At 37.1% G+C, this 14,743-nt stretch overlaps 1 protein-coding gene across 1 annotated transcript in view; it reads right to left on the reverse strand.

The window, feature by feature from the left end:
* The window catches only part of LOC142350519 (uncharacterized), a 63,450-nt gene that overhangs the window by 42,124 nt on the left and 6,583 nt on the right, over nt 1-14,743 (reverse strand). The window contains exon 3 of the mRNA XM_075402369.1: nt 14,553-14,656. Within this exon, the coding sequence (XP_075258484.1) occupies nt 14,553-14,656 (104 nt within the window). The remainder of the gene's footprint in view (nt 1-14,552; nt 14,657-14,743) is intronic.

Here is a 14,743-nt window from a genome sequence, read left to right on the forward strand (position 1 = left end):
AAGAGTTTTGATAAATTAGGATTAATTTTATCGTTGAGCAATTTTACAAAGAGATTGTACAGATCAAAACTGTTGGTGCTGTTTTCATTGTGCATTTGTTCACAACTGCATGAATTTCAGCAGTATCAGTTTTTGGCAACAGCTTTTAGTGGATACGAATATTATTGCTTTTTGAAAATGAGATCAATGATTGTTCTGGAATGGAATGCTACAGTTTAGCGGTTTAAGACAACCAAACGCGTTAAAATTTTAGGGTTTTCTGTATTTTCTTGCTTGTTTCTTTTTTCTCCTCTTTTTTGTTTGCTGATACCTATAAAAAAGAATTTGAGTAATTTTGACTATCTACGTTTAAAGTTTTTTGGTAAAATTCCCACTTTTTCCTGTTCATCAACTTCTCCAGCGTTTTCTCAGTGCATTGATAATGAGCTGTTTTTTTTGTCTGGAAACTGTTGATCTCAGTGTCTTTTTTAAGCGCTAAAATTTTTGTGGTTGTTAACAGGTGACTGCAGTTGCTTAATTTTTTGCATCTTTTTTTCGATACAATTTCTTAAGGCAAGAGTTGAAACTTTATCACTGATGTCTCACAACGGAAATGCTCAAAGATTTCTTCGACTTTCTTTATCTCTTATTGCATGTAATAATGGACTACTGCAATTTCATTAGCATTCTTCAGTTTCAACCAGGTTTTTAAAAACCCCACTCCAAAGCTTTCCTATTCAAAAGCAGTAGCTCTGTAGTCAGTATCCATAAAAAGAATTGAATAATGATCTCCGGTAATTGTTTTTACCTAGCTCATATCTCTGTTAACATTAGTGTGATTTGCGTCAATCCAAGTGTCGCTCCTGTTAGTTTTCATAGTGTGTTTTCATTCTCAATAAAATTCAGATCAAAAGACCTTCAAAGATCTCTCATATGCCTCAGTTTGGGTTCTTTGCAGTAATGGTTTTTGTTGAGAAAATCTCAAACGATTGCCATATTACGCTCCTCAATATCCAGCTTCTCAAAATTGTTTGACCACTGCTTTTATGTTTTTTCAAATTGATGTGTTCGGTACCGTTTAACATGAGATTATGACAGTTTAAACAGATGAAAATGTTTTTTTTTCAATGATTTTGATACATTTTGTTACAACTGTGAATTACAAGTGCTTCAAATCTGATGCCATTTTTTGACAAAACTACCAACAACCTCTCCTTTTGGTTTTGTACCCTTTCTATTAAACATCACAGTTTATTAAGAGCCGTCTAGTTTAGGAGGTACTTTCGAGTGATTGTTTATGTTGAGATCAACTTCGATGATCGTTTTGACCCTTTATTATCCTAGTTTCTGTTGAGCGGCCTGCTATTGGTGAAAACTGAAAACCATTTACTAATACTTGTAGTCGATCTAAAATTTTTTGTAAATGATCAAATGCGAAATTCTATAGAAATTTTCTGAAAACAGATTTTTTCCATCTTATATTAAAAAATGTTTAGGTTAAAAAAAGCATCATTGTTCTCTACAAATATTATTAGACTTTGATATGTTCAGCAGCTGGGGAAGTAGTTTTTTTTCTGTTTTTTCGCTTTTCCTGGCCCCCTCTAACCCCTTTTTTTCTTTCTTTCGCTTGTTTAGCGTGAAAAAACACCTTAACAACAGATAAAATGATAGATCAAACGATAGATCAAATGATGGATCAAACGATAGATCGTTTGTTTGCCTTGTACCTTACACAAGACTAACAATTTGATGCAGATAATTGTCGACCCGACTCTGTGAATCTGTCGATTACCATGTTTGAAAAGTTTCATATCAAGTACAAAAATTCTAATATCATCAAGGCGCGAAATTGTATCAGTTTTTTTAAACCATAGCCGAACAATTAGAGGAGAAACGAGTCGAAGTAGATGAATCAGATTCATTTTCGTTTATTGCTTTAACAAGGAAATACATTATTTGTGTAATAGTGGCCTGTACTTGCAGTCATTAGTCTCTGTTTGTTTACAAGAGGAATCATTTTTTTGAGTTTGTATGATTGTTACGCGTAACCGCAGAGACAATTTGCTTCTTAATGCTTAAGAAGGAAAACACTAACAGAATAGTGTTTCTCAGAATTAAACGCAAAATTAAGATTGGCGGAACGCTAAAACTCATATTACTAAAAAGTGCTATCAACACTTTAGTTTTTTTTTGAAAACCTAGCAATTGAACAATTTTCTGAGTGCACGGCATGTCATTTATTCTAGGTTCTTTTTGCTCTCAGAATCATTTCGTCATTTTTTGTGGCTCTCTTTCTCTTTATTGATTTTTTTGCCGTTTGCAGTTAGCAAAAATGATACATACTTTGAAATCCCGTATCAATGTAATTTTATTTTACTAGCACCCGAAATAGCCCAGTTTTCCGTAGAGGTGAAAAATTCCTCTTTTTTGCTTCCACTCAAAGCTCTGCTTAACATTTTGGCAATCGATCGTCAAAAAAAGGCCTAATGGTCAAACTTTTTTGCACTTTTTAGTTTGTTTTCTGGCGGCAAAAAATCTGTTCAGCCAAAATCAACAACAAGCTTGCAATAAAGCGAGTCAAATTGTTTGTCAGTAATTGCTCCTAGTAATATGTGACATGCATCAATCCGATCTATCTTAAGACAGTCATTGAGAAATCTCAAAGAATTTCTTAGGAACGCTTTTGCTGTCACTTGGGTTGAAAAATGAGTTGCATACGATCAATTGTTACACGTAAGCATTTCTTGGGCTCCAAGTTGCTCGTTCAGATCGACTTGCTTTTCTGTGAGTTTTTGAATTGGACGTTTGTGCTCCTAATTTTTTTCAATCGAATCTGATACCAGTCATTGCAACTGTTGCACCTGCTTCTTGAGCTGAATTGCTACCCCTTTCACGTTCAATCTCAAATGCATTGGACTTGTTCATAAGTAATTTGAGATGATATAAACAAAAAACAAAAATATAAAGAAAACAAAAGAGGGCCAAGGAACGAATATTACACAGATAATTTTTTCCTGCAAAATAAGAATAGTCTTTCCCTGCGTCGCGTCAATTTTGGGACTGGAAGTCATCTGCTGAACGATTCCTTTGCTAATAATTTTGAATAGTTTCACAAAATTTTTTAAGATCCAGATATAATTCACTCTTTTGTTGACCCTGAGCGCTCAACTGTCACGCAAACAGGCACACATAAAATGCAAATGCAGGTAATGTCGGAAGAAAATAATTGCAACTCCTTGATTTGAAAGATTCTGTTTTGCATTTCAGCGTGCTTCCATTTTTTGATGGCTGATGTGGCAATGAACACCTGTTTGATTTTTGCGTTGCTTTGGCGCAAATTTAGACCCCTTTTTGTTAAATTAAGGAGAAATCTGTTTTATCATTAGTTGAATCATCTATTCCAAGGCTGGATGCAATTTAGATAAAATCAGTTTTTTACAAACTTAAGGGCAATATAAATTTTTTGTTTGTTCTACCACATTTTGATCTTTATTCACAATCATTTCGATTTGAGTGATGTATAGGTATCAGTGTTACAACAGTCAAGCATAGATTATAACCTAAACTTTTGAGTCTTGCAAATAACCCTTTACTTTTGTTTTTCTGTAGATCATACAAATTTTTGTCATTAAAATTTTTCAGCAAAAAAGAGGGTTGAAAATTGAATAGAGAATTAGTTCGGATGGAAAAAGAATTTGAAACAAAGTTGCATCTCGAGCTAGCAAAAATTGATTAAAAGCACCATGAAATGGAAATGCAGATAGAATAATTGAGAGTAAGCTTCAGTTTTCCGAGGAGAAGCAACAACTAAAACCCGATGTGCAAGAAAAGCAATTGAATATAATTATGAACATTCGCAACCTACAAATACTCTTTACAGCCCAGGTTTAGGCTTCGAGTTATGAAAAGACTATGCTCGACGAAAAAGTGGTATGAAAAGACCATGTTGGACTCAACCAGCCCATGAAAAGAATTTAGCTGGACCTAATCGTTCAGCTAGAATTTGGCTCGACAAAAATTTTTGATTCTGAACCAAATATGATGCTCGACTTTACCTCGACCTAAAGTGTTTATGCTGGACCCAAAAAATTTACATTAGCACTGGAAATTGGTTTTTGCTTATAACGTAGTCAACGGGTTTTATCGTTCAAATTTCTCAATATTTCTCATATTTCCAGAAAAACGAACTGTGCTATTATAAATATATTTGAGAAGCGATTTTTAGAAACAAATGAACTAAATCATAACAAACTAATTTCATGGATGTTGAAGTGTTGTTTGTTAGAGCTTTGTTAACTAGCTGAATTCAGCCAAACAAATTCGCTAAATTGCTTAATTGTGAAAACCATTTTATCTTAAGAATTCATTATTTCTTAAGATTGTTTGGCGGAAATCCACCTGTTTTTCGAAGTTGGACTGCCTGTTGTAACGCTAGTTTGGCGTTACTGGTAGATGTTACACAACTACAAAAAGAATTATAGAAATGTTAACTGTTATTAATCCCGCAAATGCGATCCTCGACTCATGCAAAGACCATGCTCGACCTATTAAAAGACCGTGCTCGACTTTAATTGGCTATGAAAATACTTAGCTGGACCCATGAAAAGACTTTACCTTGACTTTACCTAAGTTCTGGACTGTGTATTTATAGTCAATAAAGACCCCCCCCCCCCCTACTAGAATTATAAAGTCTTTTCATAAGTCGAGGTCTAAACCTGGGAGATGCTCAAAAGATCTAAAAGAGCATATGAAAAGAAGAGATGTATCGCATCAAGGTAACACAATGAACGACAAAATTTCCCTGTTCGATCCAAAATTTGCCTCTACATCAGCCCCGAAGAGAAAACTCGAAGTCATTATTTACTTGAAAGAAAAACTTTCACATGAAAACGCTCACCAAAATGTCCTTAACTGTTATGGTAATTAAAACTGAAAACTTAAGCAGCATCATCTCGTAAATTTGAGGACGGAAATTTTCGTTGAAAAACCCCTGAAGTTACCGAAGTTGTCTAACATGTTTATCGGAAGAGTGGACAAATCATTGATTCCCGATGTTGAAAGAAAACATTCAAAGACTCTGCAGAACGGCACAACGAAAACTGAATTCGCAAAAAAACTTATGCTTTGGAAAATTTCACCCTGCTGACTGGAACACTGTTAAGAGAAAATCTGGATCTTCGCATTTTACCTCCTTATAAAGCTTCTGAATTTAGCATGATTACTTTTGATATTTCTGTATCTTGTATTGCAATCTTGCTCAAAAAATGCAAGAATTTTTTTGATCTGGAGACAAATTCGGCTCTGTATATGGCAGTTGGCAATTTAAAGTTTTCAAAGTTTTCTCAAGTTTTGCAAAAAATAAAAGTCAACGACAAGAACAACCACTGGCTACATGTCTTTTGGTTTGAAAAATGGCTCATAGGATTAGCGCTCTTACATAAAGACTCTCAGAATTCAAGGGTGAACGGAGGAAAAATAACAGATGCAACACATATAGAGAGAAAAGAAACCCAAAAAACTCGAAATTGGAAACTGTCCCTTGTTCAAGAATTTGAATTTTACTGATCCGTACGGGGAAGTTGCAAAGGAACGTCTATGTTGCCGATATCTCAAAAAGGGTCATGCAATCAAAGGTTACGAATTTAACACATGTGTTTTAAATGGCTGAAACGAAAAGCACAGTTGCTAGGTTCACAGCTACATCGTTTTCTTAAAGTCAAGTTCACAGAATAAAGTGGAATTACTTTGGCGTGAAACAATGTTTTTTGTCGACTCTATCAAATTGGTGGAAACGCAGGTTGAAACCACCGAAAAGTTTAATCAACTTTAAGGTTCTTTTGAAACCACGGCTTCGAGCTGAAAAAACATAAGCAAAAACAATAAAACGACCGCAAAGATACCAAAGAATGTACAATATATCGACAATTCCAAACAAGTGTAGATCGAACAAAATAGAAAGCGACGCTATTGTCGTGGGCTATGATGGCAAGTAGCTTACGACAGTTAGAAAGTCTGCAGAGTGACTAAAATTAGTGTGCTGCTATTTTTGGTATTTGACCTAATTGGATTTTTTGATCTATTCATTGATCACATAGGACAAATACTGAAAAGAAATTGGATGAAGAAGAGATTACTGAGACCTAGAAGTGGTTACAAGCAAAAAATCACACGGTTGACGGAACCAGTAACCCTCGTTGCTGGAACAAACACCGAAAAAAGCCTTCTGCAGCAAATGTATAAAAAAGATCCTCAACTCATGATTCTTGCGCAAACACAGTGTGAGCGATTGCTTACGTTCGTTCGTTGCCTAAATTGAGACAAGAGCAGCTAGACTTTTCGAACAGAAAAATCAGGCGAGAACTGTTGTGAAATTGTTTAGTTCGTTGACTAGAGTCACACGCAGTTGTAAAGCCAATGATATTGAAACAATTCTTCCCAAAACACAAAAACACAACTTGAAAATACAAAAAGCAGTTTCTGTTTGGAATTAAAGACTTCAATGGGAACCTAAATCTCACACCAAATTGCAAATCTGATGCCAATAGAGTGACAGAGACACCGGGCAGTGAAATTTCTTAGTTTAATCTCACAGGATGTGGAGAAGAAATTGAAAGTTCTGAGTGAATAACTTAGCATCTTGAACAGACCAGTGGGTAAAACGACGAAAAAAAAATAAATGAAGCAAAAATAGTTGGTATTGGAGAGAGAAAAAAAAGCAATGACAAAAAATTTTAAAATAGCAACAAGAGCAGTTTGGTGGAAGTTGAGATACCTTAACGAAAACACATAAATTTTAAAGCAATACATCCACAACTTCTAGCACATTTCACGTGGAAGTACTGATTAAACTGAAAGCTTTGTCTGACACCAGTTCTTGATTTCGAGCATAAGAGTAACATAGCAACACATAAATTTTAAAGCATTACATCCATAACTTCTAGCACATTTCTCGTGGAAGTACTGATTAAACTGAAAGCTTTGTCTGACACCAGTTCTTGATTTCGAGCATAAGAGTAACATAACAACACATAAATTTTAAAGCAATACATCCATAACTTCTAGCACATTTCTCTTGGAAGTACTGATTAAACTGAAAGCTTTGTTTGACACCAGTTCTTGATTTCTAGCATAAGAGTAACATAGCAACACATAAATTTTAAAGCAATACATCCATAACTTCTAGCAAATTTCTCGTGGAAGTATTGATTAACTTGAAAGCTCTGTCTGACACCAGTTCTTGATTTCGAGCATAAGAGTAACATAGCAACACATAAATTTTAAAGCAATACATTCATAACTTCTAGCACATTTCTCGTGGAAATACTCATTAAACTGAAAGCTTTGTCTGACACCAGTTCTTGATTTCTAGCATAAGAGTAACATAGCAACACATAAATTTTAAAGCAAAACATCCATAACTTCTAGCACATTTCTCGTGGAAGTACTGATTAAACTGAAAGGTTTGTCTGACACCAGTTCTTGATTTCCAGCATGAGAGTAACATAGCAACACATAAAGTTTAAAGCAATACATCCATAAGTTCTAGCACATTTCTCGTGGAAGTACTGATTAAACAGAAAAAGTTGTCTGACAACAGTTCTTGATTTCGAGCATAAGAGTAACATAGCAACACACAAATTTTAAAGCAATACATCCATAATTTCTAGCATATTTCTCGTGGAAGTACTGATTAAACTGAAAGCTTTGTCTGACACCAGTTCTTGATTTCTAGCATAAGAGTAACATAGCAACACATAAATTTTAAAGCAAAACATCCCTAACTTCTAGCACATTTCTTGTGGAAGTACTGATTAAACTGAAAGGTTTGTCTGACACCAGTTCTTGATTTCTAGCATGAGAGTAACATAGCAACACATACATTTTAAAGCAATACATCCATAACTTCTAGCACAATTCTCGTGGAAGTACTGATTAAATTGAAAGCTTTGTCTTACACCAGTTCTTGATTTCTAGCATAAGAGTAACATAGCAACACATAAGTTTTAAAGCAATACATCCATAACTTCTAGCACATTTCTCGTAGAAGCACTGATTAAACTGAAAAATTTGTCTGACAACAGTTCTTGATTTCGAGCATAAGAGTAACATAGCAACACACAAATTTTAAAGCAATACATCCATAACTTCTAGCACATTTCTCGTGGAAGTACTGATTAAACTGAAAGCTTTGTCTGACACCAGTTCTTGATTTCTAGCATAAGAGTAACATAGCAACACATAAATTTTAAAGCAATACATCCATATTTTCTAGCACATTTCTCGTGGAGGTAGTGATTAAACTGAAAACCTTGTCTGACACCAGTTCTTGATTTCTAGCATAAGAGTATCATAGCAACACATAAATTTTAAAGCAATACATCCATAACTTCTAGCACATTTCTCGTGGAAGTACTGATTAAACTGAAAGCTTTGTCTTACACCAGTTCTTGATTTCTAGCATAAGAGTAACATAGCAACACATAAATTTTAGAGCAATACATCCATAACTTCTAGCACATTTCTCGTAGAAGTACTGATTAAACTGAAAGCTTTATCTGACACCAGTTCTTGATTTCTAGCATAAGATTCAACACATAAATTTTAATGCAATACATTAATAAATTCTAGCACATTTCTCGTGGAAGTACTGATTAAACTGAAAGCTTTGTCCGACACCAGTTCTTGATTTTGAGCGTAAGAGTAATATAGCTTGAAAGAAAAATTAATTTGAGATGTGGTGGGGCGCTGCCTACGGCTCAAGTGATAGCTCATTGTCTTCTTACAGTTTGCGTCAACAGATTTCACAAATGTTGGCTATACCTATTCTGCTCAATTACATCGGAAATTAGCCGCTTGTAATAAAACTGATGGTGTTGTGTGTTCTGTTTGATAACCGCACAATTAGAGTTTATACATAAGACACCGGCGTTAGACAATGACATTTGATCAAGCGCAATCTTGCGGTTCATAACTCAATCAGTCAAACCAGTAGCAAAAAAGTTCAGTAGCAAGGGAAAAAGCTAATAACGATCACCGAAAGCTCAAACAGTTTGAAGAAGCATGAAAAGCATGAAAAAGTGAGAAGTTAAGAATACTTACTTCACACAGAGATCAGATCAGAGAACAGAGATCAGAAATTCAACCTACCCTCATCGCATCAATTTGGAGTTTTTTTTGCTAGCAGTTCGTTGAAAGTTAGTTCTTCTAGCGTCCGACGATTTGCTAGCAAAAAACTGCGAAGAAAAAAACTGTCAACAATGAATGTAGTGTTGTAAAAATCATTTGGCAAAAATAATATTTCAACATCAATTTGCTTTGTTGAGCAGACGTGAAATGCAAAATCATTGACACAAACTCACTCTATTTTTAACAATTTAGACGCTATTGCTCAAAACCACCTCTTGCAGGGCAACAAATTTGAATTTACTTTCATCAGCTCTTTCAACAAACTGGATCAGCTATTTCAACAAACAGAATGTTACTTCGATCTCATCTGTTCAGATTCAAAAATGGATTTATCAACAATGATCGATCGGTAAAAGTGGCAGTTCGATTCAAACGTAAAGTCTAATAAAGATGGTTTCAGTTGAGTGGTGAAAAAAAGTGACAAATAGAGATATTACTCTTGGCGGAGTTACGGAAACCATTGACGATTGTTTACGAGTATTTGCAGCAGCCAATTTTCAGACTAAAGATATTTTCTACGAGAGATTTGTAGTAAGAAACGTTCTAAGACTTTCAATTGAAGAATTGGTTTTTGCGAATGAATACAGGGGAAGCCATGTTGGAGCTAGGTTAGCTAAGAGGAGACAAATAAGTTTTTTTTATATTTCTGTCTTTATAAGGCCAGATCAACCAAGCATTTTACAATGTCTCTTTTTGGAATTAACTAAAGTTCGAGTGACAAATGTAATAACAGGGGATTAAAATAAACAACAACAGAGCACTCGACATTAATCAACTGCCTTTGTAACTGTTATACCTAAAGAGATCCAGTTTCGAGTGATCGCTAATAAATCTAATCGAGTGAGCGATAATTAATAAATTATTATTAAAAAAATCTTAGATTAGCTGATATTCATAAGCCGAATCTGTAATACAACTCCAAAAGTATAGCAGATATACAGTTACAAAAGCCAACCTCAAAAAAAAAACATAATATCCGGAGAAATATGGAACAGCTGAAACGGTTTGGGCGGTGTCAAGCTTTCCTTGTCTTAGGTGGAGAGCAGTTGTTACAATTAGTCTTTAGGACAAATTGGGGCAAGTTCGAACAAATCTATGATTAAAACAAAAAATTTTGTTTTTAGTGTTGTAAGGAAACATGCTTAAAGCTCTCCGAGAGCCCGAATAATGGAACCATACCATCACGGGGATGTTTTTGTCTCCAGGTGGGGATTTGACATTAACAGCTCTGAAGATCTTGTTGCAGAGGTACAAACTTTAGAAGTGGTTGAATTCAAAATGGAAACCGAAACCCTAATAAACTACCAAACAATGAACTGCAACCAATAGGAGTACATTTTTTTTAGTTTTTTCCCGCGGCATTTCAATGATCACACTGATTTGTCCTTACTGTGAGTCATCGGCTCGGCAGACAGAAAAAAGTAGACAAAGAACCCGCAAGAACCCGCCATTTCGTTCATTTATGCCACGAGATCCAAAAGACATAGCAAGTAATGGGCTTTAATCGGGCTCTAATAAAGTGAAGTTTGCCCAGCACTAGATTTCAACCATTATCTCTTGTTTGCAAACGTACTTCAAAAATCATCACACCAACTGCAACTGGTCTTAAGCTATGTTAAATTCGCATCTGTTATAATCCGTTCTTTCGTTCTGTCATGTTCCTTAAGGCCTTTTTTCTCTAACCAACTATACGTTGAACAGGTAGAGCTTCGTGTCAAGCTCTGTCAAGCTTATCTTATGCACTGTATTTAGAGTCCCATAAAGTTGCAACATCGAACATTTCAAAGATCAAAGTTCAGATAGTAAAAACGTGCAGATATAAGCAAATTTGATGCATATTTGTATCCTTTAAAATTTTCGAACGTCCGCTTGCGTTGTAACTTTATGGGACTAACTATACATTAAGTTGTTGTTTTTCAACTTTATATCGTTCAAACTCCAACTCACTCTGTGAGATGACCTTGTAAGATAAGTCCAAAACCTCTTTTTGAAGTATCGGCAGTTCTAAGCTAGCATTTTGCGCCTGAACGGGCGTGGATGGTTTCACAGAAACTTGATTTAGGTCTTTGAAGATCTCTCTGTGACACCGTTTTGAGACTAATGGCTCAGCTGATCTGCCAAAAGGAACAGACGGGCGCTGATTGCTTCCCAGGTTTAGGTCCAGACCCAAATTGAGCTATAATCAGACTATTCAGACTGAAATGACGTCTGATCTGATTTTCCAGACCAAAATATCCTCTGATCAGACCTTCCAGATCAAAATGACCATTGATCAGACTTTCCAGATCAAAATCTCCTCTGATCAGACCAAACGCAGACCTTCGTCCCAACTATAGTGCGCCTATGGTCAGACTCAAACTCAGACTATTATCCAGACTATAAAAAGACTATGATCCGACTATGATCAGACTCAAGTGCTCTCGAAACGTCCTCTGATCAAACTGAAGTGCGCTCAAATCGTCCTCTGATCAGACTCAAGTCCGTACGAAACGGCCTCTTATCAGACTCAACTGCGCTCGAATCCTCTTCTGATCAGACTCAAGTGCGTTCGAAACTACCTCTAATCAGACTCAATTGCGCTCGAATCATCCTCTGATCAGACTCAAGTGCGTTCGAAACGTCCTTTAATCAGACTCAAGTGCGTACGAAACGGCCTCTGATAAGACACAAGTGAGCTTGAAACGGCCTCTGATCAGACTTAAGTACGCTCGAAACGGCCTCTGATCAGACTCAAGTGCGCTGGAATCGTCTTCTGATCAGACTCAAGTGCGTTCGAAACTACCTCTAATCAGACTAAATTGCGCTCGAATCATCATCTGATAAGACACAAGTGCGTTTGAAACGGCCTCTGATCAGACTCAAGTGCGTACGAAACGGCCTCTGATCAGACACAAGTGCGCTCGAAACGGCCTCTGATCAGACTCAAGTGCGCTGGAATCGTCTTCTGATCAGACTCAACTGCGTTCGAAACTATCTCTAATCAGACTCAATTGCGCTCGAATCATCATCTGATAAGACACAAGTGCGTTTGAAACGGCCTCTGATCAGACTCAAGTGCGTTTGAAACGGCCTCTGATCAGACTCAAGTACGCTCGAAACGGCCTCTGATCAGACTCAAGTGCGCTGGAATCGTCTTCTGATCAGAATCAAGTGCGTTCAAAACTACCTCTAATCAGACTCAATTGCGCTCGAATCATCATCTGATAAGACACAAGTGCGTTTGAAACGGCCTCTGATCAGTCTCAAGTGCGTACGAAACGGCCTCTGATCAGACACAAGTGCGCTCGAAACGGCCTCTGATCAGACTCAAGTGCGCTGGAATCGTCTTCTGATCAGACTCAAGTGCGTTCGAAACTACCTCTAATCAGACTCAATTGCGCTCGAATCATCCTCTGATAAAACTGAATTGTGTTCTTTTGTTCTGTCATGTTCCTCTAGGCCTTTTTTTTCTAACCAATTATACGTTGAACAAGTAGAGCTTCGTGTCAAGCTATGTTAAGCTTATCCTATGCACTGTATTTAGAGTCCCTTAAAGCTGCAACATCGAACATTTCAAAGGTCAATGTTCAAATAGTAAAAACGTGCTAATATAAGCAAACTTGATGCATATTTGTATCCTTTTAATTTTTTCAAACGACCGCTTGCGTTGTAACTTTATGTGACTAACTATAAATTTAGTTATTTTTTTTTCAATTTTTCATCGTTCAAACTCCAACTCACTCCATGAGATAACCTCATGAGGTAAGTCCAAAAACTCTTTTTGACGTATTGACAGTTCAAAGCTCGCATTTTGTGCCTAAACGGTCGGTGGATGATTCAACAGAAAATTGATTTAGGTCTTTGCAGACCTCTCTCTGACGCCGTTTTGAAACTAATGGCTCAGCTGATCTACCAAAAGGAATTGATGGGCGCTGATTGCTTCCCAGTTTTAGGCCCCGACCCAAATTGAGCTATGACCAGACTATTCAGACTGAAATGACGTCTGATCTGATTTTCCAGACCAAAATATCCTCTGATAAGACATTCCAGATCAAAATGACCATTGATCAGACTTTCCAGATCAAAATCTCCTCTGATCAGACCGAACCCAGACCTTCGTCCAAACTATAGTGTGCTTATGATCAGACTCAAACTCAGACTATTATCCAGACTATAAAAAGACTATGATCCGACTATGATCAGACTCAAGTGCTCTCAAAACGTCCTCTGATCAAACTGAAGTTCGCTCAAATCGTCCTCTGATCAGACTCAAGTCCGTAAGAAACGGCCTCTTATCAGACTCAACTGCGGTCGAATCGTCTTCTGATCATACTCTAGTGCGTTCGAAACGGCCTTTAATCAGACTAAAGTGCGCTTGAATCATCATCTGATAAGACACAATAGCGTTTGAAACGGCCTCTGATCAGACTCAAGTGCGCTTGAATCGTCCTCTGATCAGATTCAAGTACGTAAGAAACGGCCTCTTATCAGACTCAACTGCGCTCGAATTGTCCTCTGATAAGACTCAAGTGCGCTCGAAACGGCCTTTAATCAGACTAAAGTGCGCTTGAATCATCATCTGATAAGACACAAGTGCGTTTGAAACGGCCTCTGATCAGACTCAAGTACGTAAGAAACGGCCTCTTATCAGACTCAAGTGCGCTCGAATCTTCTTCTGATCAGACTCAAGTGCGTTCGAAACGGCCTTTAATCAGACTAAAGTGCGCTTGAATCATCATCTGATAAGACACAAGTGCGTTTGAAACGGCCTCTTATCAGACTCAAGTACGCTCGCAACGGCCTCTGGTCAGACTCAAGTGCGTACGAAACGGCCTCTGGTCAGACACAAGTGCGCTCGAAATGGCCTCTGATCAGACTGAAGTGCGCTCGAATCGTCCTCTGATCAGACTCAAGTGCGTTCGAAATTACCTCTAATCAGACTCAATTGCGCTCGAATCATCCTCTGATAAAACTCAATTGTGTTTGGTAAGATCTCTGATCAGACTCAAGTACGCTCGAAACGGCCTCTGATCAGACTCAAGTGCGTACGAAACGCCTCTGATCAGACACAAGTGCGCTCGAAACGGCCTCTGATCAGAATCAGGTGCGCTCGAAACGGCCTCTGATCAGACTCAAGTGCGCTCGAAACGTCCCTGATCGGACCAAACCCAGATCAAGGTCCATACTATAAAGACTACGATCAGACTTTTCAGACCGAGATAGCCTCTAATCAGACCGAGCCCAGACCATGGTCCAGACTATAAAGACTTGGTCCAGACTAGGTTTAGTTTTATTTCTGCTCGCTAAATGTTGCCTCTAATTGCGCATTAGAACTATTTAAGCTGGTTGTTACCATTGAATATACATAGTTTGTAATATTTGATTGTATAATAAGCGTATAAAATTACCTGAATGGAAAAGTAGATGAATTAGTGTGCCCAGTTTTAACAGCACTGTAGTCCAGGATGATTTCTGTTCCTACGCCAGCCTCTATTTGAAACTCAATCGTCACCTGAAAGAGATTTGTCTTAACTCAATCGTCACCTAAAAGTTCAATCTCTTTTGAAAAAAATATCAGAAAAAAAGGTCCAAGAAATCC

The sequence above is a fragment of the Convolutriloba macropyga genome, chromosome 12 (genome assembly GCF_964194025.1).
Source record: "Convolutriloba macropyga chromosome 12, txConMacr16.3, whole genome shotgun sequence".
In the NCBI taxonomy this organism is placed as follows: domain Eukaryota; kingdom Metazoa; phylum Xenacoelomorpha; order Acoela; family Convolutidae; genus Convolutriloba; species Convolutriloba macropyga.